Source organism: Bombina bombina, chromosome 2, assembly GCF_027579735.1.
Source record: "Bombina bombina isolate aBomBom1 chromosome 2, aBomBom1.pri, whole genome shotgun sequence".
Classification (NCBI taxonomy): domain Eukaryota; kingdom Metazoa; phylum Chordata; class Amphibia; order Anura; family Bombinatoridae; genus Bombina; species Bombina bombina.
In genome coordinates this window covers 374901065-374929060 of record NC_069500.1, presented here as the reverse complement: position 1 = coordinate 374929060, position 27996 = coordinate 374901065, and the positions used below count along the sequence as shown (strand labels likewise).

At 38.4% G+C, this 27996-nt stretch overlaps 1 protein-coding gene across 1 annotated transcript in view; it reads right to left on the bottom strand.

The window, feature by feature from the left end:
• TMEM132B (transmembrane protein 132B) overlaps positions 1-27996 on the bottom strand; it is an 847178-nt gene that overhangs the window by 391797 nt on the left and 427385 nt on the right. Inside the window, exon 5 of the mRNA XM_053701851.1 lies at positions 18187-18374. Within this exon, the coding sequence (XP_053557826.1) occupies positions 18187-18374 (188 nt within the window). The remainder of the gene's footprint in view (positions 1-18186; positions 18375-27996) is intronic.

Below are 27996 nucleotides of genomic sequence, written 5' to 3'. Positions count from 1 at the left end.
TAGATTACAAGTCTGTGCGTTCGTCTTTTAACACTGAAAATATGTTATTTTCAGCGTTAAAACAGAACTGCAGCCATTACAAGTCTTGTCAGTATAGGTGTACCACAAGCCTTTTAGCCTGTAACGCAACGTCAGTACCGCACTCGAAAAATTAAGTTTTTGCATGGGATTCCCATTGCGCTGGTATTACGAGTTTTGCGTTCTGGCTAAAAAAGCTGCAACATAAAACTCAGAACTAAAGTGTTAAAAAGTACACTAAACACCAATAAACTACCTATTAACCCCTAAACCGAGGCCCTCCCGCATTGCAAACAGTATATAAAATGTATTAACCCCTAATCTGCCGCTCCCGACATCGCCACCACTTTAAAAAAATATTAACCCCTATTCCGCCACTCCCTGACATCACAACCACTATAGTAAAGTTATTAACCCCTAAACCACATCGCCCCCACTATACTAAAGTTATTAAGCCCTACACCGCTGCCACTATAATAAACCTATTAACCCCTAAACCACAAGCCCCCCACAACGAAATATACTAAACTATTAACCCCTAAACCGAAAGCCCCCCATATCGCAATAAACTAATTTAAACTAGTAACCCCTAATCCTAACAGATTAAAATTACAATTTCCCTAGTTTAAATTAAATTAAAATTTACCTGTCAAATTAAAAAAACTAAGTTTAAACTAACAATTAAACTAATATAACTATTTAACTAAAATTCAACTAACTATCAATTAAATTAAACTTAAACCACACATTTAAAAAATCCTAACACTACTCTAAAAATTACAAAGTATTGAAAAACAATTTTTTTTTTTACTAAATTACAAAAAATAACAAACAATAAATTAGGGAAATAAAAAATTAAATTATCAAAAATAAAAAAGAATTACATCTAATCTAATAGCCATATCAAAATAAAAAAAAAACTAGCCTACAATAAACTACCGATAGCCCTTAAAAGGGCTTCTTGTGGGGCATTGCCCCAAAGATATCAGCTCTTTTACCTGTACAAAAAAATACAAAGACCCCCCCCCAACAGTAAAACCAACCACCCAAAATAAAAAACCTAACTTTAAAAAAAAACTAAGATACCCATTGCCCTGAAAAGGGCATTTGGAAGGGTATTTAGCTCTTTTACATTGCCCAAACCCTAAACTAAAAAAAAACACCCAAAAAACCCTTAAAAAAAACATATCACTAACCCCCAAAGATCCACTTACAGGTTTTGAAGTCCTGCTTGAACGGTCTTCATCCTGGTGGCGAGAAGTCTTCAATTGAATCAGCCAATAGAATGAGAGCTGCTTAAATCTTATTGGCTGATTTGAACAGCCAATAGGATTTTAGCAGCTCTAATTCCTATTGGCTGATTCAAATCACGAATCGCGTCCCTTGGATTGAAGTTCAGTGTACGGCGGCAACTGTATGAAGAGTATATTCCGCACCTGATGTCTTCAGGATGGACACGCTCCACGCCGCCAGGATCAAGATATGAGATGCTGTCTGGATGAAGATTGAAGAGGCCGCCTGGATGAAGGCTTGTCGCCGCTTGGATGAGGACTTCACGGCCGGGATGAAGATTGAAGAGGCCGTCTAGATGAAGACTAATCTAGTTATAGACGTGGGGTTTATGTTAGGGTGTTAGGTTTAAACGTTAGTTTTCTTTCCCCATAGACTTCAATGAGGCTGCATTACAGAGCTTTTCTTTCCACGATCGCAGGTGTTAGACTTGTTCTGACACCTTCTCCCCAGTGATGTCTATGGGTGAAGCATAAACGAGCACGTCAAAACAGCGTTTGTTTTTGATGCGGTATGGAGTTTAAAAGCACCATATCACACTCACAAGCCAGGCTTTTTAAAACTTGTAATGGCTGCGCTATAGGGTGTTAAATAACGCAACTTTTGTTGCATTCATTTATTTCTCTATAGCGCTCAAAACTCGTAATCTATCTGATTAAGAGGAATCCACTTTTACAGTTCATTGTCCCTTTATGGTATAATTCCAGTGAGAGGTCTAGAGATATAGCATTAATGTAATTAGAATAAACAGGTGTTTGCTGCCTTGGGTTTAAAATTTAGCATTAATATAACAAGGTAATGAATAGGGTAATGAATAGGGGATATGAGTGATTATCCCCATGGTGCAAAAAACTGCAGTACATTTGAAGGATTTTTATGTAAATACTTTACAGTACAGAGCAGCAATACATTAAACAGACATAAGTTACAACTATAAAATGAGTAGTTGTGGTGTTCTTTAATAAACTTGTCTGAATTCAGTATGCATTAAGACTAGCCAGTTCTAATAAGTCTCTTCTATTAGCACCTGAAATGGAAACATACAATCTTCAAAGCAAGAGCCAGACCTGTCAACATGAAACAGAGTACTTGATAAGGAAGGTCTCAGGGTCTTTCCACCCCAGTGATTTCTACAACTTGTTCCAAGATCACCAATTTTAGATCATGAATATCTGGCCTTTAGAAAATGCTGAGTCTCATTAGTGAAGACATTTGAAATATGAATGAGTATTTTGTACCATTAGCAGCAACTAAAGAGCATGGTATATGATGATTATGCACTTCATTTAAACCAAAGACATAATATTACCCAAGACACAGTTTTAACAAAGCACTTGCAAGAGAGCTATATGCCATAACCTATAACAAAGGTCTAAGTTTTTGTGTGTTTTTTAAAACTGTAATATATATATATATATATATATATATATATATATATATATATATACTGTATATATATTTTTTTTTGTATATATATATATATATATATATATATATATATATATATATATATATATATAAAACTTAGTGATGTGTAAGTACACAACCACTTTTATTCCTACAAGCAGCCCCTGTGTCAGCACAGAACTTACAAAGGGACTTTAAACACCTTTTGCTTTAATGATATAAAATTTGCTTGTCCTATAACCCCTAAACAGAAGGTATAAGAAAAGATAACATGCTTTAAACATAGGGAAAAACAAAATGTATGCTTAACTGAGAAGTTCATTTCTTTTATGATGGTGAGAGTGCATGAGCCATCACGTGTGGGAATATTCCCCTCCTGACTACTAGGAGGAGGCAAAAACATCCCAACACACCAGAACATTAAATCCCTCCCACTTCCCATCATCCTCAGTCATACTACATAAAGTCAAGGTGAGGAAAACAGAAAAGGAAAGATAAAGCAGGGCAGAAGAGTACAAAACAAGTAGTGCTGCCACCTGAACAAAAATAAAAATAAAATAAAAATATGTGTAGAATCTAAATGGAGTAAAGATTGTGGAATCTCAAAATTATGAAAGAAATTAATTGTTCAGGTAAGCATAATTTTTTTTTTTTCCATCAGATGGTAAGAGTCCACAACTCATCACATGTGGGAACTTATTCTCAAGCAATGAAGTCCAGAAGACCACCGTGAAATAGGGGAGGACAAACAGTGAAGGCAGGACGTTACGGATCATGCACTTCAGCCTCAAGAACTTTCCTGCCAACAGCAGCCACAGAAGGAGGATACACATTAATGTGTTAAAACTTTGAAATAGTGTGCAAAGAAGAAATTTAATACAGAAAAAGGAAAACACAATGTGTACAGCTCTGAATCAACTTCTGAGCGCTCTTAATTTAAAGCAACAGTAACCTTAAAACAAATCAAAAATTTGAAAGGTTCCCATAAATGCTTTAAACTGCTATTATAAGGTGTATAAAGATATGTCTCTAAACTATGATTAGCATGTGTACATGTTCACACCAATAGCGGGTGAGCTATGAAGGTCCAAGTACTTACCTCTCAGCACGTCTGTCCACTGTGCTTACCTCAGCTGCAGCAACTTGTTTCCAGTAGACTTGCCCATCCTAGGCAATGCAAGCATGATAACAAGGATCTAATTCAGTAACAGCATTTAAAACCCATGGGATTGGTGGACAAGTCCACTTTTCACTTGGGGAGGGCTGTAAATCCACAAGGAGCAAGCTTCCTGTAGACCAGGGTATTGGTGAACAAATCCACATTCCACCCTGAAGGCCTGTGACATTTCTCACTGCGAAAAGACCTTTCACTACTTGGCTAATACCTCCTTGTCTTCCCCTCAAGGATGAGTAGATCTGCACTTCACTTTCACCTCACTCCTCATCAAGGAGGAAAAAGAAAATGACTGAGGATAATGGGAAGTTGAAGGGATATAAAGCTCTGGTGTGTTGGGGTGTTGGTTTTGCCTCCTCCTAGTTTTTAGGAGTCGAATTCCCACATATGATGACTCGTGGACTATCACCATTTGATAAAAGAAAACAAAATTTATGCTTACCTGATAAATTAATTTTTTTCATGATTGTGATAAGCACAATCTCAATTCCATTCTATGAAATCTCACAAGATTTCAGTGAAATATCATGAGATCACAGTAAACTCAGCACTGATGAAGCTGATTGGCTGTTTGTTTGCTCTTTCAACGTGCTGCTGACAATAGCTGAATGATAACTGTTCACAAAGCACTTACAATTATGAGCTGAATAAATTTTAAGGTAAAATATCTTCCTTTTTTTACATACAGACGTTCAGGTGATATTATGTAGTCAGGCTTTTACAGCTATGCTGCATCACTTTCAAGTGTTTTAACATTTGGGTATCATGTCCATTTAATATATCTTTAAAAGCCTTTATCGTATCCCCTATGCTGAGGGAGTATGGGACAAGCCACATTTTAGACAAAATAAAAGGTAATACCCATTTAACTAGTAATGGTTTTGAAATACATATGTTGTTAATGTGTATTAACATTTTGAGTTACATACACACCTGATGACAACAATGTCCAGTATTGTTAAAAAAATATTTATATATATATATATATATATATATATATATATATATATATATATATATATATATATATATATATATATATATATATATATATATAAGAATGTGATTTTTTCGCTGCATATTAGTAGGTCTATTAACTATTCCAAATTTGATGAAAAATTATTTACAAATTATTTCCAAAAAAAATCTGCATGAAGGTCGTAGTATAGAAAAGTCTGCAAATCTTTTAAATTAAGACGAAAGAAGGGTATATAATAACATCGAACATTTTCCCAGTAGAGGTGATCGACTAGATTAAACTTTAGTGTATATGATATTAACCAAGTAATGATGATGCTCTGCTTAAAGAAAGAAAAAAAAGTGGTTAGATTCTGAAGATTTTCTCTTTTTACAATAAAAGGTTAACACTTACATTAAAAAAAGAAATACAATCAGCTAGGTATTACAAAGTACAATAAACACTTCAATACAAGCGCTACTCAGCATGGTTTAGTGATGGATCATTCTAATTTATTATCTAATGAAATGCAAATTGTAGCTTTTTTAGTGCAAAAGATAATTTTTTGTGTCAAGTGAAAGATGATTTTTTTATGTATCCCATTTCTTTTCTAAGGTCTGGTGTTCATTTCAGCCTATGACAAACAACAGCTAAACTGTAGTAATATTTTGTTATACAAAGCTAAAACATGAGCTGAATCTTAACAAGGTTTGCTGTTTTGCAATGATAGGGCGTATGTGACGTTTTTTATGAATGTGCAGCAAACAGATAAAACTATTTTAACTACGTGTTACTGGGAAGCACATGCACTGTAATCTGTTAGAGAGCATTTCACATTGACAAAAAGACCAGTGTGTTTTTTTTACAGACATGCACAGTAAATCTTGCAATATGTCTCTAATGTAAAAATGTTCTTCTGTTGGACTTATATACAAAAATAAAATTCCCATAAATGTACTTAATTTCACAACACAAAGAAAAAACGTGCAATGAAATCTATATCTGGCTATCTGTTTACACACACACATATGTAAAAATGGTGGGGTCATTTGTGCAGAGCATGGGTAGGGCGGCGTATATGATGTATAGAATTGAAAGAAACCCCAAATGTGTCTTTCATGATTCAGTTTTAACAACTTTTTATTTTAATTCTGTTACCAATTTTTTTTTCATTCTCTTTGTATTTTTGCTAAAAACCCCAGACCTTTATCTCAGGAGCATGCATGTATCTAGAGCACTATATGGCAGCAGTTTTGCAATAATGTGATCCATTTGCAAGAACACTAAAAGGCAGCACTTTTTCCTACCATGTAGTGCTCCAGATGACTATTTAGATATCTCTTTAAAAAAAGAATACCAAGAATACCAAGCAGTTCTTATGAACTGCTTGTGCAATGCCGGCCCCTGCAGATCCGCGGCCAATCGGCTGCTAGCAGGGGGTGTCAATGAGCCCGATCGTATAGGATCGGGCGGATTGCAGACCGCAGCCTCAGAGCAGGCGGACCAGTTATGGAGCAGCGGTCTTAAGACTGTTGCTTCATAACTGCTGTTTCTGGAGAGCCTGAAGGCTTGTGCGGAAACAGGGGCATCAAGCTCCATTTGGAGCTTGATAATTTGGCCTCTTAGTGTTGTCACTATAATATCAATATTGAAAAGCATAGTATTAAACGTAACTTCTGATTTGCAATCTAAAAATACACACACCAATCAATATATATATTCTTTTTTATTTATTTATTTAGTTTTGCTTTATATGATACAACAGTAAAGGCCAGATTACGAGTGGAGTGCAAAGGTTTACGCCCAAATGATAAGGGGTTTATCACAGGGGTTTGCACTCGTTGTGCTTAGCGCTGGTATTACAAGATCGCTTGAGCGCAATTGCGATTTACTCTACAATGATTTCCGTGACTTCAGAGCTCTGGTTAACTGTTTTGCAAAACATAAAAGTTGCACAAAACAAATAAAAAATTAATTGCAAAGTACAAGTACACTCATAATAATACCATCAAATAAAAACTATTTAAAAAAATGCACAAAAAAGTTATCAGTTCTCAGGTGTTAGAAATAACAAACATGCAAAGGGCTTTAACACAGAAATACATACATACACATGTCTAAATATGTATATATGTATATGTATATATATATATATATATATATATATATATATATATATATATATATATATATATATATATATATATATATATATATATATATATATGTATTTATATGTGTACAGGGAGTGCAGAATTATTAGGCAAGTTGTATTTTTGAGGATTAATTTTATTATTGAACAACAACCATGTTCTCAATGAACCCAAAAAACTCATTAATATCAAAGCTGAATAGTTTTGGAAGTAGTTTTTAGTTTGTTTTTAGTTATAGCTATTTTAGGGGGATATCTGTGTGTGCAGGTGACTATTACTGTGCATAATTATTAGGCAACTTAACAAAAAACAAACATATACCCATTTCAATTATTTATTTTTACCAGTGAAACCAATATAATATCTCAACATTCTCAAATATACATTTCTGACATTCAAAAACAAAACAAAAACAAATCAGTGACCAATATAGCCACCTTTCTTTGCAAGGACACTCAAAAGCCTGCCATCCATGGATTCTGTCAGTGTTTTGATCTGTTCACCATCAACATTGCGTGCAGCCAGCAACCACAGCCTCCCAGACACTGTTCAGAGAGGTGTACTGTTTTCCCTCCTTGTAAATCTCACATTTGATGATGGACCACAGGTTCTCAATGGTGTTCAGATCAGGTGAACAAGGAGGCCATGTCATTAGATTTTCTTCTTTTATACCCTTTCTTGCCAGCCACGCTGTGGAGTACTTGGACGCGTGTGATGGAGCATTGTCCTGCATGAAAATCATGTTTTTCTTGAAGGATGCAGACTTCTTCCTGTACCACTGCTTGAAGAAGGTGTCTTCCAGAAACTGGCAGTAGGACTGGGAGTTGAGCTTGACTCCATCCTCAACCCGAAAAGGCCCCACAAGCTCATCTTTGATGATACCAGCCCAAACCAGTACTCCACCTCCACCTTGCTGGCGTCTGAGTCGGACTGGAGCTCTCTGCCCTTTACCAATCCAGCCACGGGCCCATCCATCTGGCCCATCAAGACTCACTCTCATTTCATCAGTCCATAAAACCTTAGAAAAATCAGTCTTGAGATATTTCTTGGCCCAGTCTTGACGTTTCAGCTTGTGTGTCTTGTTCAGTGGTGGTCGTCTTTCAGCCTTTCTTACCTTGGCCATGTCTCTGAGTATTGCACACCTTGTGCTTTTGGGCACTCCAGTGATGTTGCAGCTCTGAAATATGGCCAAACTGGTGGCAAGTGGCATCTTGGCAGCTGCACGCTTGACTTTTCTCAGTTCATGGGCAGTTATTTTGCGCCTTGGTTTTTCCACACGCTTCTTGCGACCCTGTTGACTATTTTGAATGAAACGCTTGATTGTTCGATGATCACGCTTCAGAAGCTTTGCAATTTTAAGAGTGCTGCATCCCTCTGCAAGATATCTCACTATTTTTGACTTTTCTGAGCCTGTCAAGTCCTTCTTTTGACCCATTTTGCCAAAGGAAAGGAAGTTGCCTAATAATTATGCACACCTGATATAGGGTGTTGATGTCATTAGACCACACCCCTTCTCATTACAGAGATGCACATCACCTAATATGCTTAATTGGTAGTAGGCTTTCGAGCCTATACAGCGTGGAGTAAGACAACATGCATAAAGAGGATGATGTGGTCAAAATACTCATTTGCCTAATAATTCTGCACTCCCTGTATATATGTATTTACAGACATATACACACATATAAACACATAAATTCATATAGCCGTATATATATATATATGTGTGTGTGTGTGTATGTGTGCGCACTGGAGACCTTTGCAGTTAAGTAGAAGAAAACATGTAGAAGCATATTTATGCAATATTCATATTTAATAAAGTGTTTTATTGTGTAGTTACTGTAAATATTTAACATTCCAATGTTCTGCACATAGCAGGATATGTTCTATGTATTTCTAAATAGATATTCCTACATATATCTGTATGTAACTATACCTATATATAATTATATATATGCATATATATATATATATATATATATATATATATATATATATATATATTGGTATAGCTATATATTGTACCAAAATACCATCAGATATATGTGGAAATATGTATTTATGAATAAATAGAACATATTCTTGTATGAGAATAACATTAGAATGTGAAATATTCATATTTTCATGTCAGGTTAGCGCACATGAGAATATGCGATCGGGTATGCGCAAGAGTGGGGTTTTTTAAAAAAAATCTCCATTGACTTCTTTGGGTGAATACGTGAACGCGCTCACGATATTCTAACCGGCTCTTTGCCCTGGTCAGGTTTTAGAACAATAAACTCTCGAGCTGAAGCATTAATTGGTGCTCCACTCGTAATATGGCCCTTAGTAAATTAGCATACAGATGCTCTTAAATAAATATATAGATAACCACACTCTTCCCTGGCATATTTTCTGTAGTGCGGCATTTTGAAAGTTTTGAAAATTTGGAGCCCATTTCCAAAGTAGATATTTTAATTTAATTTAGCCTCTCCAGTTTCACTATCCCTATGCTACTCTGTCACCTTATTCACAGAGCACAAAGAGATGAGTGTGCTTTACTGAATCTACTAAATGAGGCTGAAGCTGGAGAAATTGGTTTGTGGTAACTATATTGCAGTAAAAAAGCACTTGCTGTTTAAAACAGCTACTTTATCTCATGTCATTTTGCTGATGTACACAATATATTGGACTGGGGTTTGATGATTTGCCTACAAGGATAGGCAAATGACTAAACATCCTATATTATAAAAGGCAAGTGTTTGAGACAAACACTTGGCCTTAGATCCTCGCACGCGCACCTCGGCACAGCTGACAGCTGACAGATTGTACCTCGCACGCGCACCCTCATCGCACGCGCACCCTCGCACCCACACACCCACATTGTACCTCGCACGCGCACCCTCGCACCCACACACCCACAAACTTGCCCGCACGCCACTTAGCCTATCCCCACATACTTAGCCATTAACACTTAGCCATTGTACCTCGCACGCGCACAGTCGCACCCACAAACTTGCCCGCACGCCACTTAGCCTATCCCCACATACTTAGCCATTAACACTTAGCCATTGTACCTCGCACGCGCACACTCGCACCCACAAACTTGCCCGCACGCCACTTAGCCTATCCCCACACACTTAGCCATTAACACACTTACTTGGCCGAACGCGCACGCGCACCCTTGCACACACACACACTTAGCACGCATGCGCACGCGCACCCTAGCACCCATGCGCACGCAAACATAGCCTCAGCGCGAGCTACCGGCGCGAGTAGTCGCGTGACTAGCAGTTGAAAGCGTTGCGAGGCTTCACAAAACTTAATACAAATGCGCAACGCAGTGATAGAAAGGTCATTTGAAAGGTCCGGACTTATCTATGTGCTACACAGCACATACAAAACACATATTTTAATTTTAAAAACAAACATTTGCTCTGTACTTAAAAAATAATTGGGTCTAGACTTATGTAGACAGGGGAGAGAGAGACAGGGGAGAGAGAGAGGGGGGGAGGAGAGAGAGAGAGACAGGGGAGAGAGAGAGACAGGGGAGAGAGACAGGGGAGAGAGAGAGAGACAGGGGAGTGAGAGAGACGGGAGTGAGAGAGACAGGGGGGAGAGACTGAGAGAGACAGGGGGGAGAGAGTGAGAGAGACAGGGGGGAGAGAGTGAGAGAGACAGGGGAGAGAGAGAGTGACAGAGACAGGGGAGAGAGAGTGAGAGAGACAGGGGAGAGAGAGTGAGAGAGACAGGGGAGAGAGAGTGAGAGAGAGAGACAGGGGAGAGAGAGAGAGACAGGGGGGTGAAAGAGGGGAGAGAGAGAGATAGGGGAGAGAGAGAATATAAAAATAAAAATAAACCACACGGCCCGTGTGAACGGGCTTTAGGACTAGTTGTTTATATTTAGGGACTTGACCCTTTGCATAAATTGAGATTAAGTACTTTAATAAATACACTAGCTTCAATGATGGTACTAAACCTGAACCTTTTGTTTAGTGCACGCTTACAAGTTTAATAGAGGTACATGTACATTTATATTTCCTGGTAAAACGTACCAATTTTTACCTGCCTTATGGGGTGGTTCCTGCGCTAAAGTTTTAAGTGTATGACAGTTTTTTTTAATCCAGTTTTATAATACTAACAGTATAGGTTTTTCTCTTCAGTTCATATATTAGGGCATTTAAATATTAAATATTATGTACAATGTGATGATAAAAGTTATACTCCTGTATTTTAAGGGACATAGCCTATTATCTAGCTAAAACTACTACTCAAAGAACATTTTACTTTAGTCAATGATCTTTGTTGCCCTTTACTTAATATAGAAGACATGTGACCAACCTATTCTGTGCTGATAACAGGTTAGCTCGAAGGATTTTCCTTAAGTTATATGGGAGTGGAGATTTGAGTCCATCCGAAGATATAGGAGGGTAGTGCAGGTCACTATTCTATACCCTGGCCTATACATCTGGTTTGAGTATACATATGATCCTACATCATATATTATTTCTTGACCCCATACAGAATCTTTCAGAGTTACAGATCTTTTCCTATTGTAAATTAGGTTATTACTTTATAGCAAATATAGTTTCAAGTTGGGGCTGAGTGATATATAATTCGGGAACATGGACCTACAACACAATGTAGTCAAACTTACTTTTTAGGCTCCTGTAGCCTAATATTACTCAAGTGTTGGACATAAATTCAGTCTAGGTATACTTTAGGAGCAATTAATATCTATTGGTGAGGTCTAATTGGTTCTGTCAGGCAATTGATATTATCAGGTTTATTATTGAGTATATACTTACGACTATAATATTTCTGATTCCGTAAGCCTTTATAACGCATATCCGTCAATTTCCCCCCCCCCACACACCTTGCTTTTTGAAAGTGCAGGGAAATGCACCATTAGAAGTTCTACCTTACCTGTTTTCCCAATCCCCCTTAACATCCCCTTCAGTCAAATTAATAGTAAGGGGTTCATGAGTGACCCTAACATGCTAACTGGGGACACAACTTTGTAAGTTTCCTAACCATAATAAAAGGGTATATATGACCATATTTGCAAGTTTCATTATGCTACAAAAAATTTAAACAAAAAAGAGGTTCCAATATATAGGTTCAATAGCAGTTTATTCAATAGTGGTGTATTACACATTTGATTATTTACTGGTATTTATATTGTAAAGAAATACGCTGCATCTGACTGTAATGGCAAACTGCTCACTGCTGTAACCACTATCCGAATTGTATATGAATTGAACTTTTGTTCTCTGTATGATTGTTGAACAACCTCAATAAAAATCCTTTAAAAAAAAAAAAAAAAAAACATTGCACTTGCAGGGGGGCAACGTCAGCTGAGCGTGTACGGTGGTCACATGTAACAACAGCTCAGGTGTTCTGTTTATTTTTTCTACCCATGGAAATTTGCTACCAGAACCTCCATCACTGCACATCCGCACTCTTACATCGCAGCATTCCACATATGTAGTAAAAACATGTGTAGAATGCCATGATGTAAGTGAGCACATGAGCAGTAAAATAGGTAGCAAAATTTGACGGAGTCATAAGTTACAGCCCGCATTCCTCACATTTGTGTTTTGACACAATAACAGCGCATGCACGCGCATAACAGGACTTCACAGTTACGGCACTGTAAACAGCTAGTGCTTCAGTAACAGGCTATTTTATAATGGGCGCTTAGTTTATGTCATAATGTGGTTTGGATGTAGTAATTTAAAGAGACATGAAACCCAAAATTTTTCTTTCATGATCAGATAGAGAATGCAACTTTCTAATTTACTTCTATTATTTCATTTGCTTCCTTCTCTTGTTATCCTTTGATGAAAGGTTTATCTAGGCAAGCTCATGAGCAGCAAAGAACCTAGGTTCTAGCTGCTGATTGGTCGTTGCCTATAAATACCGATTTTCATTGGCTCACCCATGTGTTCAGTTAGAAACCAGCAGTGCATTGATGCTCCTTCAACAAATAATACCAAGAGAATAAAACAAATTAGATAATAGAAGTAAATTAGAAAGATATTTAAAATGGTATTCTCTATCTGAATCATTAAAGAAATAAAATTGGGTTTCATGTCCCTTTAAATGCTATTGAATATATATATATATATATATATATATATATATATATATATATATATATATATATATACCATACAACTAATTGCTGCCCACTTACTAGGAATTACGGGCGCTCTTTGAACAAACACTTAACCATTCCAACAAGGGGACTGTGAAATCCATTGGGCTCGCAGGCATACTTATCGTGTAAAAAATTGCGAGGAGTACGGTGACATTGTTTTTGCAAGATATGTGTAATGCAGGGACGTAATTGCACGCATGCGCAGTAATAGAGGTAGCATATTTCGACCGGTACCAAAAATCGCTACTGCATGATTGCATTTATATAATAGCATACCACACATTCTTTTGAAACATATGTGTGAGCTACTTTTTCTTCTTCATTTACCCCTGGGGGGAATATATTTGGAGGTCTCCTGCTGTTGCTTTCTACAGTAATATCTACTAATATCACTGATATCTTTCTTTAATTTTTCAACAGTAACATTTTTAAAACTAAATCAAAGAAAACACTTGAGGAAATGAACTGATAAACCTTTCAAAGTCATTGTCTAAAAGAAAACAGAAGAAAAGCTTTTTGCATTCCACACTGAGCAGTGAGAAAAATTGTTGTCAAGTAATCCATCAACACTGGGAAACCCATTTTGCACAGCATACAATAAGTAATCATGGGGTTGATTATAATATATCTTTTGCCGCTTACCTGCATGTTAATAGCTACAGATGAGCCCTTTTATGCCAACACGATCACAATCAATATTTATTGTTTATCAGCAGCTGTTTCACAAAATATGGCCCTAAACTTAACATTTGCCAGTCCTGTTTGTTCTGATCGCAATCAAAATTCTCGATAACGATTAACATATTTTTAGGGTAATTTTTCATTTATTGAATTTCACAACTAAAAGGACTTGATAAACCCCAAAATGTTTTCAGATGTAACGGTTTGCACATGCACAAAACACTCTGAAATTACTCCTGCTCTATTGGATGACATTAGAAAGGAACATAAAGAGATATAAACACCACTTGCTCAATTAAAAAATAATATACACTTTGCTAATTAAAAAAATTCAATAACCCAACAGATACATATGTCCATAGTACCCATAATGCCTCTGTTCAAATCCATTAGTGAGACATACACACATATCTCTGGTATTGGAGCACAACAGGTTAATTGCATGTCCCCTATTAACAGTAAACACTATTAAAAGGGAACAACCAAAATACAGGCTGTGATGTAACCAATAAAGCCCAGAAAGCGGCATTTTTTGTGTTTAGTCATGCACATTAATTATGATACCACAAGATTAACAAGATAAATAACAGGATTCTATTATTTTAAGAAGGTAACAATTTTGTGTTTGAGGGGTTTTAAAGGGATATTCCGATAAAGCATACAATTATTAACAGCTTTCCAAATTTGCTTCTTTCTTTTGGTATCCTTTGTTGAAGGAGCAGAAATGCATGTATGTGGGATGTACATAAGAAGGGGAAGCAACCCACTACCTACTCCTGAAAGTCACAAAGCTATACTAATCAGTGGCCCACCACAACTAGAGTTTGTTAACCTGGACAGTTATGAGTTGCACATGCTGTAGGGTGTGCAGGGAGGAACAAGACTAGTACTGTCCAGCAGCCTTAATCATGTATTATCCAGAGGCACAATACATATTCCTCCTTGCACACCCTGCATCATGTTTAACTCATAAGTTGTCAGGGTAGCAGGAACCAGACAGAGGCGTAAAATGCTAAATTAATCACGCCTTTATTAAAAAATAACAAAAAAAAATGAGTCCAAAAGCCAAATGACAAGCTAGGAGCCAAAGCCAGAGCAGATAGTCAGCAGAACCAGGTCAGGAACTAAAGCGGATGAGCCGGGGTCAGGAATACGAAGATCAGCGAAGTCAGGAACTAGCCAGGGATCAGGAACCAGAAGGGACATCAAAAAAAGCCAGGTAATACACGGAGTCAGCAACACAGGAACTCACAGAAAAGTCAGAGACAACGCAAGGGCAATGGTAAACAGGACTAAGGCAGTTAAATAGGGAGTGATGACATCATCATCCTGGGACTGCAACCTGTCTCTCTCTGATGATGTTCTCCAATTTGGCCGTAAGAGGGAGCCTGGGAGTTGTGAGCAGTGTTACACACACTGCTACATGCAAGGAGAACAAGTGAGTCAAAATGGCAGCCAAGATAAAAAGGAGCAAATAACAATTGAAATCAGGGTGAAACTCTGACATAACTGTCCAGGTTAACATGGCCGAGATGGCATCCTTAACCACAACCAATCACAGTTTCCATGTAAATACAGTGTATGCATTTTTTATTTATTTTTTGCTTCATTATAAGAGCATTTCTGTTAGTAAGACTGCATGAATTATAGAGGGTTAGACACAGAGAGACAGAACCATAGATTATGTACAAAGGCCTGAAATACAATTAATCACAATTCCCACATGAAAATATTTACAAGCAGCTTGAGTTATTAGTTTTGCTTTATTTTCTAATCCATAACAATTTAAAGAACTACCATTTTAAAAAAAAAATATATTTTTTTTTATAAATTATGGCAAAATCAAATTGAATATACAAATTGGTAAACTTCAAGCCAAGAATGTGAATATCAAAGGATTTTTAAATGGGTTTTAGTATGATTATTTCCATATTATCATTGAAGCAAAAATATGTAGCCAGAGGGAAAGTAAAACAAGGCAGCTAAGTAATTCAGCATTGATGATGTCTACCTTGTATGTGTGGTTGCAGTGTTTTTTTCTAAATGATTATTATCAATGTATTATGTGTATAATTAATACATTTATGCCATTTGAAGTAATTTTAAAATAAACATCTTAAACCTCACACTTAAAGGGGCATGAAACCCAATTTTTTTTCTTTTATTGTACAGATAGAGCTTACAATTTTAAACAACTTTCCAATTTACTTCTATTATCTAATTTGCCTCATTCTGTTGGTATCCTTTGTTGAAGAAGCAGCAGTGCATTACAGGGAGCTAGTTAACACATTGGGTGAACCAATAACATGAGGCATATATGTGCAGCCACCGCACAGCAGCTCCTGAGCCTACCTAAGTATCCTTCTCAGCAAATGATACCAAGAGAACAAAACAAATTAGATAATTGAAGTAAATTGAAAAGTTGTTTTGAAATCACAAGCTTTATCTCATCATGAAAGAAAATATGTAGGGTTCATATCCCGTTAATGCAAGCAAAGCACATTTTTAGATAGTTGTATTTATTTATTTATTTATTTATTACAAGTTTTGCTGTTTTAAAGTGTGAGAATAAGTTTTTTATGCTTTTTATTAAAATATGAACTGGCCAAGCACTAGAACTTTAACACAGAAAAAAAGGTAAAAAGAATCCTCTCAAATGTATTAATTTGATTATTTAACAAAATTAACTGATTTGAATACCAGCATTTAAATTGTCCCTACACCCAGTACTGGGTTGGTGTCGATGGGTAGATTTATTTTTAGTCGAGCTGTAGCAAATCATGTCCCCTCGACCTTGCTAAATTGCATTTAATATTGCACAAGCAATTCTAGTGAAATGCTTATGCAATGCTGCCCCCTGCTCACTAGCGGCCAATCGACCGCTAGCAGGGGCTGTCAATCATCCCGATCGGATCAGGATCATTTTAATCAGCCACCTAAAAGGTGGTGGACAACTGAAGGAGCAGCGGTCTTATAACCGCTGCTTGTTAACTTCCGTTTCAGGCGAGCCTGAAATGATGGGGCTCCGAGGCAGCATCCACTGCTTAATAAATGGAGCCCATTATGTTTTGAATGCATTTGAAAATCTTCAGATAAATGATATTAAGAGGGATTGCAAATGTCTTAGAATAAATTAAGAATTGTGATTGAAATGGGAGCCACTCAACCACAGATACATGGCCTAGATTCATGAACACCTGTGAGTATTGTAAAGTCTAGATCATGTTCTATATCCATTAAGCATCAATTCAAATCTATTTTCTAAAAATAGTCTTGCTCTATAGAACATCAGGCGTCTCCAGGATGGTTCTGGGGATTTTTAGAGGTGCAATCAGGTTTTGCTTTATCTACACTTAGATGCAAAATATGGAAGATTCTGGCATTTCTGAAACATCTTGTCTTCTGATTGTGTCTCACTATTTGAAAGCTAATGAGCTTGTCTCATTTTTATTTGATTTCTCTTGAACACTTTTTTACATTCTCTTTCATGCAAATGTTAGCATGGACTGTATGATATAGGGAGGGTTTTCTTGTTTTAATTTTTGTATTGTTCTGTAAAGTTTTGAAAGCATTTTTGTGATTCTTTTATCCTTCTTCACTAAAGGCTGTGACACACTGCGGTGTGCAGCGTGTACATGCAGTTGTGTGCGCTCAGTGTGTCCTGCCTTTTCATCTCTGAGCACTCTGCTGCGTCAGGTCGCATAGCTAAGCGCTCAGAGATTAAATATTTGAACTTCAGAAGCGATGCGACGCGGAGCGAAGCAGCTGCTTTGACTCGCGCCGCATCACTTGCAGTGTGTCACAGCCTTTAGAGTTGAAAGGTTAACAGATAGATGAAGTCCTACTGATTATAACTTAGAGGGACTCACAACTAACAGATGTGACAAGTGCAAATCTTTATGAATTCTGCAATTTTTGAGTTGCAACAAATTTGTTTCACAAATTGATTCTTGGACAATAGATAAAGATAAGCAGACTGACAGACAGACAAAAATGCACACTGCAAAAAGCATGCTTGCACATTGATCCAGTGAAATGCTGGGTTTGATTAATAGAAAAACTTAAAAGTTACATTATAAAAAGTAATCACATGATAGTTTAAGATAGCAAAGGGCCTGTCCTCTAATGCAGCTACTATTTCTTATCCAGTTAATACCTTTTTAATAACTTAATTGCTTCAGAATCTCCAGCACTTGGCCTGGATTATATTTGATGTCAAACCGAGGTTACTAGTTGGCAATAGAGTAAGAGATTCCTGCACATAAAAGCCAGAATGTAGAAGACAACTGCTGGCAAAGTATCATCCTTTAAGAAACTAGCTTCCATAGCCCAATATGTAGTAAATTTGTGATTATTACTGTACCATAGCAAGAGGGACGATCCCTGCAAACGTTATCTGACTGACAAAGATTTCCGAGATCACCAGTTCACTGACAGAGTCTTCTTCTGGGTATTCCACCTGCCATGTAATCTGCTGAGCTCCTGCCAGGCCTGCACTGCCGATGTCCATTTCAAAGTCCATCTGTAGAATTTCAATCAGTGAGTCGTTGGCTCTAAAAGGAATAAAAGAATCAAGAAAATGTCACAGCTTTGAACAAAGGGCCTGTAAGAATAAATAACAGCCTATCTTTCTGCTAATGAATTAGCATGGATGTGCCATCCTTACAACAGTGATCAAAGCATAAATCATCTAATCAATGCTGCAATAGCTCTAATTCATCACATGTGAATCACAAGCCTTTTTTCTTTACCTGTCTGAAAGAGGCAATCTTTCTAATTAGTGTTCTTGCCACCTCTCTCCTATTAGGAGGTAAACTACATCTCAGATAGCTTTGAAACAGCAAGTTGTTTTCCTGTGTAATTGTCACTAAAACATGTTTTTTGGGATGTTCAAGAACTATGGGTTCCTTAGCTATCAGACATAATTTGAAACTATCCATTGTCTTTATGTAGTAGGTAAATAACATTATATATTGCATTATGCGTTCTTCTGTTAACAAGAAGAAGAATGCACACTTTTATACTATAATAATATACTATTCTTTTTACAGCCCTCCGCCATATTCTGCCAACATAATTCAGTCTAATCGTCCACTTATATAACTCCAACACAAAGCTGCCCCATGGAATAAAAAAGACCCCTACTCCCTGGGAATAAAAATGACTGTACAGGATTTGGACTAAAGAATCCCCCTACCCACCTGATATCTGTTAGATGCCACTACAAAGGTTACCTCCTAAAAGTATTGTAAGTTTTACATGCCGATGGGTTTTGGTTTATCTTGCCAGCCACCCATAGCTGTGGGTCACTTTACTGTGTAGGTGGATGGCACAACCCCCTGCACCCTTAACAAAACAGCAGAGCATTCTCCCACTTCCTTGCACTGTTAGATGAATTATACAACACAGTAAAACATCAGTGATTTACAAGAAGAAAATGCTCTGCTGTTTGCAAATAAGTAATATTTTTTTGGCTATGGGCAACCAGAGAGGTAATTTAAACAGCACCCAAGGGGGCATGAGCCTTATATTATCTTGCGGTTTGCCATTTTTAGGGGGCTTGGGCACACAACATCTATGCAGTGGTATCCAGAAGATACAGGGAGTGAAGTATGCTTTAGTTTCTTTTATACCATTCTATTGGGGGGGGGGGGGGCAAAAAACGTACATTCAGTTAATATAGGAGGTATTCATATACAGAAGATATGCTTCTCAATGCTTCATACCCCATGCTAGCGCTAAAGAGTTAACACACAACATGACAACAGATTTTTCATATGGCCAGCGCATCGCACAATGGACATCCTTCTGGAAACATTCTTACAAGCTCCGAAGGCTGAGCGGTTCCAGCACAGGTGTTATCAAATGCTATAATTAGATGCTATTATCATTTTGTTTTTGAAAAAAAAAAAGGTAATGTTCAGAAGCAGCATGGTTTGCTGTCATTTTTATATCAGAGAACGTGTGCTTTGCAGGAAGCCTTCCTTTGGCAAGAACGCAGTGTACATCTATACTGCAATCAAGTTCACGGTCAACATCAGTAGATTTCCAACAGTTATAATGACAAAGAATAATACAAAGAATCCTATTTTTTTTTTTATTAAATGACACTACCAGATTGTTACTAGCACTCTATTGTAGAGAAATGAGTTTTAGCTGAGCACAAAACAAGTTACACAAAATGACTGGTTTGGGCATACAATCTGGTCCCTAGCAGAAACATCTCATGTAGTCCACAATTCCGCTTTTAAATCATATCATCAAGACAATGACTGATGCAAACAGATTTCTAAAGCTGACAATATAAAATGGGGGTAACTGCCTTTTCTATTGTTCCATATATTTAAAAGGATGAGCAGTATGTGTAAAGGGACATGAGTGTACAATAAAATACTCTAATGTCTAATAGATACATGAAAGCAATAGTTATTAATACAATGCTATGTATACTACTGCACATGGGCCTATCTAGGTATGCTTTTCAACAAAGGATAGCAAAACAAAAAAGTAAATATGATAACAGAAGAAAATTGGAAAGACTCATAAAATGAAATTCTATTTCTGAATTATGAGTTTAATTTAAGCTTTCATGTCCCTTTAAAAACAAGGATGCATGTCTCTCTACAATAGTGAAAACTAAACAACAATATCTCCAAGGCAAAAAAACTTAAGATTTTATATTATTTTATACTGATAATTTGCCTTATTTTACTTAATTTATGTATTTTTTTTTTCTAAAAGGAACATTGTGCAGCAGCTCATCACTTTACTTAGCATGGTATGCATTTACCTTTCCAAACACTAAATGACATAGAAGACAATAACCAAATTGCTCTAAAGAGCAGAATGACATTACTTAAAAGGACAGTCAACACCAGACATTCCCTTTATTACCCATTCCCCAGTTTTTCATAACCAACACAGTTATAATAATACACTTTTTACCTCTGTGATTATCTTGTATCTAAGCCTCTGCAAACTGCCCCCTTATTTCAGTTCTTTTGACAGACTTGCTTTTTACCCAATCAGTGCTCACTCCAGGGTAACTTCACGTGCATGAGCTCAATGTTATCTATATGAAACACATGAACTAATGCCCCTAGGGGTCAAAATGCATTTAGATTAGAGGCAGTCTTCAAGGTCTAAGAAATTAGCATATGAACCTCCTAGAATTAGCTTTCAACTAAGAATACCAATTGAACAAAGCAAAATTGGTGATAAAATTAAATTGGAAAGTTGTTTAAAATTAAATGTCCTATTTAAATCATGAAAGTTTTTTTGGACTTGACTGTCCCTTTAAATTACGGTTAATATTTTTTTGTAATTTAACATTAAAGTTGTATTTTTAAAACATTTCTACACACCCTACAGCAGTGTGTCTATGGCCAGTACATCAAATTGTATGCAGGTTGTATGGAAATGTAAATATTGCCAATTGCAGGCTGACTGGCTGCTGAAAATTCTGCACAATATACAGCATTAAAGGGATATAAATGTCAAAGTTAAACTTTTATGATTCAGATAGAGAAGACTTTTCAGTTTGCATCTACTAAAACACTAACTCTTGATATCCTTTGTTGAAAAGCATACATAGGTAAGCTCCGAGGCAGCAATAAACTACTGGGAGCTAGCTGCTGTTTGGTGGCTGCAAATATATATCTCTTGCCATTAGATGTGTTCAGGTTGTTCCCAGTAGTGCATTGTTGTTCTGGAGCTGATTTTAAATGTATGTATAAATGCAATCAATAGTGCAAAATAAAATGCAGTAACATATTAGACCATTTGCATGTCCCTTTAACACTGGATTGGCTGCAGAGACACACTGGCACTTTCAAAAGATGGTAAAGTTTATCGATTATTTATTTTGTATGCTTCAGCCACCTGAGGCGTTTGTTTTTAAAGAGACAGTCTAGTCAAAATGATACTTTCATGATTCAGACAGGACATGAAATTTTAAACAACTGGTGGAAACAAAAAGAAAACGCCTCATAGTGTAGATAACTCAAAACATTTGTGGAGCAGTGTGATGTGAAACAGGTGAACAGGTACTCACAAGGATAGTGGCACTCTTAGTATAAGAAGTGCAAACAGGCTTCACAGCAGTCAGTACGCTGAAAGGAGATGTAGTCTGGTTGGCAACAGAACCGGCTGCTGATTCTCCACGACAGGACCAAAGACTTCTTCCGTCTAAATGTGGCTGTCGGAACAGTTCTAATAAAGACCAGGAAATCGGATTGCGCCGTGAGCGCTGCAACTGGTATAAAATAAATGCTGGGAGTGTAATACCCACAATGAAGACGTAATTCACTTTCCCGAGCAAAAAAGGTACTAAAACGCGTTTCTCAGCCGTAAGCTCCTGACCGTTTCCTCAGGTTTCCTTACGGCCGAGAAACGCGTTTTAAGCTCAAATAAATTAATTTTATTACTATACTCAGATGTTTTAGTACCTCTTTTGCTTGGGAAAGTGAACTACATCTTCATTGTGGGTATTACACTCCCAGCATTTATTTTAAAACGCTCACGGCGCAATCCGATCTCCAGCTCTTTATTAGAACTGTTCCGACAGCCACATTCAGATGGAAGAAGTCTTTGGTCCTGTCGTGGAGAATCAGCAGCAAGTTCTGTTGCCAACCAGACTACATCTCCTTTCAGCGTACTGACTGCTGTGAAACGTCAGCCTGCCTGTTTGCACTTCTTATACTAAGAGGGCCACTATCCTTGTGAGTACCTGTTCACCTGTTTCACATCACACTGCTCCACAAATGTTTTGCGTTATCTACTCTATGAGGCGCTTTCTTTTTGTTCCCACCATCTAGATCCACTGACTCACCATCGGCCTCAAGAAAAGCAGCCCACATTCTAAATACATTTTTTCACAAGCGGACTTTGCTCGCCCTATCACAAACTGTTTTCACAATCACGCAGTGAACTTTATTATTATAAAAAATGTTTACACTGTTATACCAATATTTTTATATCTTGTTTCATATTGTCTCCAGGAGGTTGTTATAAATTCATATATATTATTTGTTCTATACCATATAGATATTTATATCGTCAATTGTTATATTGTCACTTGTCACGTCTATATTGACAGTACACATTTTCATTCATTGCCAACTATCAGTTTTATACTCTTCCCCCCTATCCCCTTCTTTTTCCTTTTTTTTAGCGCACCCTATTCCTATGCTCTCTGTATAGTTTTTAACAATTTTAAACAACTTTTCAATGTACTTTTATAATCAAATTTGCTTTGTTCTCTTGGTATTCTTTGTTGAATGATAAACCTAGGTAGGCTCATATGTTAATTTATAAGCCCTGTTATCTCAGTACATTTTAACAGTTATTTTATAGCTAGACTGCTCTAGTTCATGTGTGCCATGTAGATAACTTTGTACTCACTCCTTTGTAGTTATTTATGAGTCAGTACTGATTGGCTAAAGTGCAAGTCTGTAAAAAGAACTGAGATAAGGGGGCAGTCTGCAGAGGCTTAGATAAATGGTAATTACAGAGGTAAAAAAGTGTTGATTATGCCAAACTGGGAAATGGGTAATAAAGGGATTATCTATCTTTTTAAACAAAATAACAATTCTGGAGTAGACTGTCCCTTTAAGGATATTGATAAAATAGTTTCAACAAATTACAAACTACTCTAACAGTTTAGAGCTATTTGCTCCATGCGTCTTGTGTTCTTTTAAACCCAGAGAGGTAATAGCTATAGCTGTAATAGCTGATTACAGGAATGCCCAAATGCTGTAGCATGCCTTTCAAGTACATGTTTTATTAAGGAATTGGTTTTCAAACCTGTCTTCAGGTCTCCCCAACAGGACAGATTTTTAGTATTACCCTGGATGAGAGCAGGTAAAAACATAAATTATGCTTACCTGATAATTTTATTTTCTTCCGATGGAAAGAGTCCACAGCTGCATTCATTACTTTTGGGAAATAAGAACCTGGCCACCAGGAGGAGGCAAAGACACCCCAGCCAAAGGCTTAAATACTCCTCCCACTTCCCTCATCCCCCAGTCTTTATGCCGAGAAACAAGGAACAGTAGAAGAAATAGCAGGGTGAAAAGGTGCCAAAAGAATAAAAAACAAAGATGCCCCACATAAAAAAGACGAGTGGGGAGCTGTGGAATCTTTCCATTGGAGGAAAAGAAAATTATCAGGTAAGCATAATTTATATTTTTCTTCCTAAATAGAAATAGTCCACAGCTGCATTCATTATTTTTGCGAAAACAATACCCAAGCTATAGAGGACACTGAATGCCAAAATGGGAGGGTACAATAGGCGGCCCATTCTGAGGGCACCAGGCCTGAAAACCACTACCCAACAAAAAGACCCTGCTTCGTCCGAAGCCAAGAAAACAGGAAGGGAAAAGGCCCCAAGAAAACTGACAAGCAGATAGCCTGGAAGCCTAGCTAGAGACCGCAACCTCAGACTCAACTGAGCCAACAGTCCTCCGGGAGACACTGTCGCCCAGCAGTCGGTCCCCCACCACACACCCTTCACTAGCGAAGGGAACCCCAGCCGAAACTCCCAAAGGAATAAGGCAAGGAAGAACCAAATGGAAACTGAAAGGTTACCACAAACACCATAAAAGGGAAAAACCCCAAATCAAACCAAGCTCGCAAGACCTAAATGGGTCTTGACAATAAGGGGAGGAAATGCCCAATCCAAATAGAAACCACAAGGTTTAGAGCCAGGTAGCAGAACAGAGAGAAGGTTCTCCCAACATCCTGCAAGGATTGGAACAGCTAGCTAGCACATGATCAAGGCGCAAACAGCTGCAGCTGGTTTCAAAGAGCAACCCCTCACTTGCCAGGCAGCAAGTCAACCAGCGCCTAGGAACAACTGAAAACGGAGACCAAACATTATCCAAACTCAGAACACTGAAGTATTCAGGCAAAAGTACCTGTAGCAGATCCACACCTGAGTCAAGAACACGCAGCCATCCTCAGGATGACACAGGAGAAATACTTGCTAGAAGTGGCTACCAAAATGTAGAGTGCTAAACCTCCACTACAGAAGGCACACTCTAGGCAACCGAAAACTCCAGACCTACACATAGGTCTGGAAAATAAATGGAGAGCCTCAACAAGGACCAATGTGCCCCCAAGATCCAAGAAGAACGGATCTCAGAACCTACCTCCAGCCGTGCCAGCCCAAGCATTGGCAGGTCTGAAACCAGGGGACCAGAAAATCCGCAGATCAAAAAACGAGCGGAAAAATGGAACAGCCATTACAACAGTACTCAGATGTCAACCTGAAACACCACATGGAGACAGTCGACAATTCCGTAGACCTAGAGATCTAGCTAAAGGCCCAACATAGACTCAAGGCGGAGCCAGCAACTCTCCAGATGGACAGAACAACCCAGAGAGTGTACCTCTCTCTGAAACAAGGATAATCCATCTGTTCCAACCTCCTGAAGAAAGGAGAAGCCCTAAGATAGGGACCACACTTCTGAAAGAAGGGTATAAGCCCCCCAAGACAAAGGGGGCTGGCAAAAGGGCCAGAAGGACAGAGCACCTGCCCCCAGGACACAGCCATAAGCTTAACCCGAGATAACAAATCTCCAATGCCCTGACCTGGAAGGAATCTCCTGAAGATTTGAACTTGCTAGCACACAGACAAGGTGCCAGTGGATCCACAATTAACCCTCTGCTTGCAGAGCAGTGAAGCCATCACACTATTGCAGCAAGCCGACCAAGGGAAACCAACTAATAGGCGAAAGGCAAGCCCAAGGAGCATTGGCACCCAGAAAAACCTGGCCAACTGAACCAGTTTAACTAGTCCAACCAAAGGACTCAGCCCAAGTTTCCTGGAACTGGGGAAACCCAATACCAGTTCTAGATCCTAACAGTCCGGTACAACCCACAGCGGGATCCACAAAAGAAATGCTGAGTGAGAACCTCAGCCACCGGAAGAACCAGAGCGAGGAGAGGTCAGAGCCCACAAACAAACAAGAACATGGAAACCGTAATCCCACGTCCGATATAAAAACCAGACCTCGGGTGATAAGCATAGAATGTCCAAAGTAAAATGGACAACGAGAAAAACTTGAAAGTCCCTACCAAAAGACGAGACCACCCCTTGCCCAAGTCCAACGTTCCAAGGAGCTAAGCAAGCAAAGACCGAAACAAGGACTCTAGAGCCCTAGGCGGAACAAGGGGATACCTCGAGGACAATGTCACTCGAGTAAAGGCTAGTCTCCACATCACCCCCATAAATCAGAGGAAAAGATGAACGAAGGATGCGGAACATCCCCCAGCTCCAGGAAAGAAACCCTAACAGAGCTCAAGGAGACCACTGCCCATGTCCCTACAAAGGAACCAACTCCCAAAGGGAACCAAGTCCCCCTAGAAACTCGAGGAACAGACAAAGTCTGAAAGGTCTCAAGAAGAGAACCACAGCAGGAACAAATCCAAGGACAATTCCAGAGCCTTAGAAGGCAAAACCGCCCAAAATGGCGGGAAGGAGGCGCTAAGCCCCCAATCCTCCCAAGAGAGGAGAGAAACTCTAGGCCCCGAGAAAGCAAGGAGAGTGACGCAGCGGAACTCCACTGACCCGGTCAACCAGACTGAAGGCTGAATAAGGACTGGCCCAATCCTCCCTATCCTTTTAGAGTGCTTAGTTGAACTTGTAAAGAAAGACAAGATAACACACAAATAATAATGTGAGCACTCAGCACCCCACCGGACCAGCCAGGAAGAACAGGTGCCACGTGTCTGAATAAGCCACAGGACAGAACATCTGAATCCCAGCAGGACCAGCCGCAGCTGGGGTCATAACTGTCAAGTTGCCTAAATCCTCCCTCAGAGGGGAAGGTAAAACAGACAAACATAGGACTAACATGTCCCTTAACAAACTTCCGAAGAAGCAACCAGAGAGAATCAATCCCAAATGTTCCCAAAGGAAACACATAATTAAAATAAAAAATCATCCTAACCAGATAAAAGAAAATATAAGGCAACCCGTAGGTTAACGCCCAGGAAGAAAACAGGCAGACCCGGAGGGCAAACCAAACGGACCCTGCTCTTCCAACAAAAAACTTGGAAAGATCTCAATAAGCAGACAATTTGGAAATTACGTCATCCCCTCATGTCTAATGAGATGAGCCATTCGAAGTAGAATACTGCGTATTCCCGTATCCGTTAAGGATGGGATCCTCTAATAACTCAAAAACATGTAAAACGCGAAGATGCGCTATTCTATAACGAAAGGCACAACACTCAGGGACAGCTACACCCGCAGGGAACTGTATAGGCCCACCCAAGGCCAGTAGACCCGGGACGATCGGGCACGAGCACAAATGCAAATAAAAGTCTGGACTTTGCAGACGTATAATTGCCAAAAATATGTGAAAGCAAAAACGAGCTGCAACCTCCAGGGGGAACAAGCCGCCCTGTAAGGAGGGATAAACATAATCTGGGTTACCTGCATGTGTAGTAGAAGGAAGCGGTAGGGAACTTGCCTCTAGGAGGGCAGAACCCCCAGGGGCGGATGGCTCAGCAGACCCCTGGTTACCTGAGCCAGAGGAACAGGGCGCTCTAATACGGCATATCGAACATAACTGATTGAACTGTGTCAATGGGGCAAATTCGCATTTACACAACTCATCAGAATCCTCCATAACTAGAAAGAGAATATAATAATAACGGACTAAAGAAAAAACTTAAATGGCACCTGACACCCCCAATGGCTGGGGCACTCACCACCTCCTAGAACCAGACACTAGCAGACTCTAATTTTTCAGTCGCCACATGGTCAGGAATGCGGAAATGGAAGACCAGAACGTAAACATGTCCAGTCACAAGGTGAACCGTACGGTCCACAAAAGCGCGCCCAACCATAAGGTCATGTCACTTCCAAAGGCCTTTATGTTCTAAGCCAAGAGCCCAGTTAACACTACACCTAAGCAAATTGAATCACATAACAAACATGATTAAAAACCACCTTGTTCAATAATCCCCCTTGGGAGATATTAACCCTCGATTCCAAGATACCAAAGGAGCCTCACTGAGGCCCTATATATATATATATATATATATATATATATATATACTTAATAAGTCCCACAAGATAGTTCCTTACGGGAAACAAATAAGTTACAGTACATTCTGATGAAGTAAAATGAAACAATCTTACCGGACTCTACGCCGTGGAACA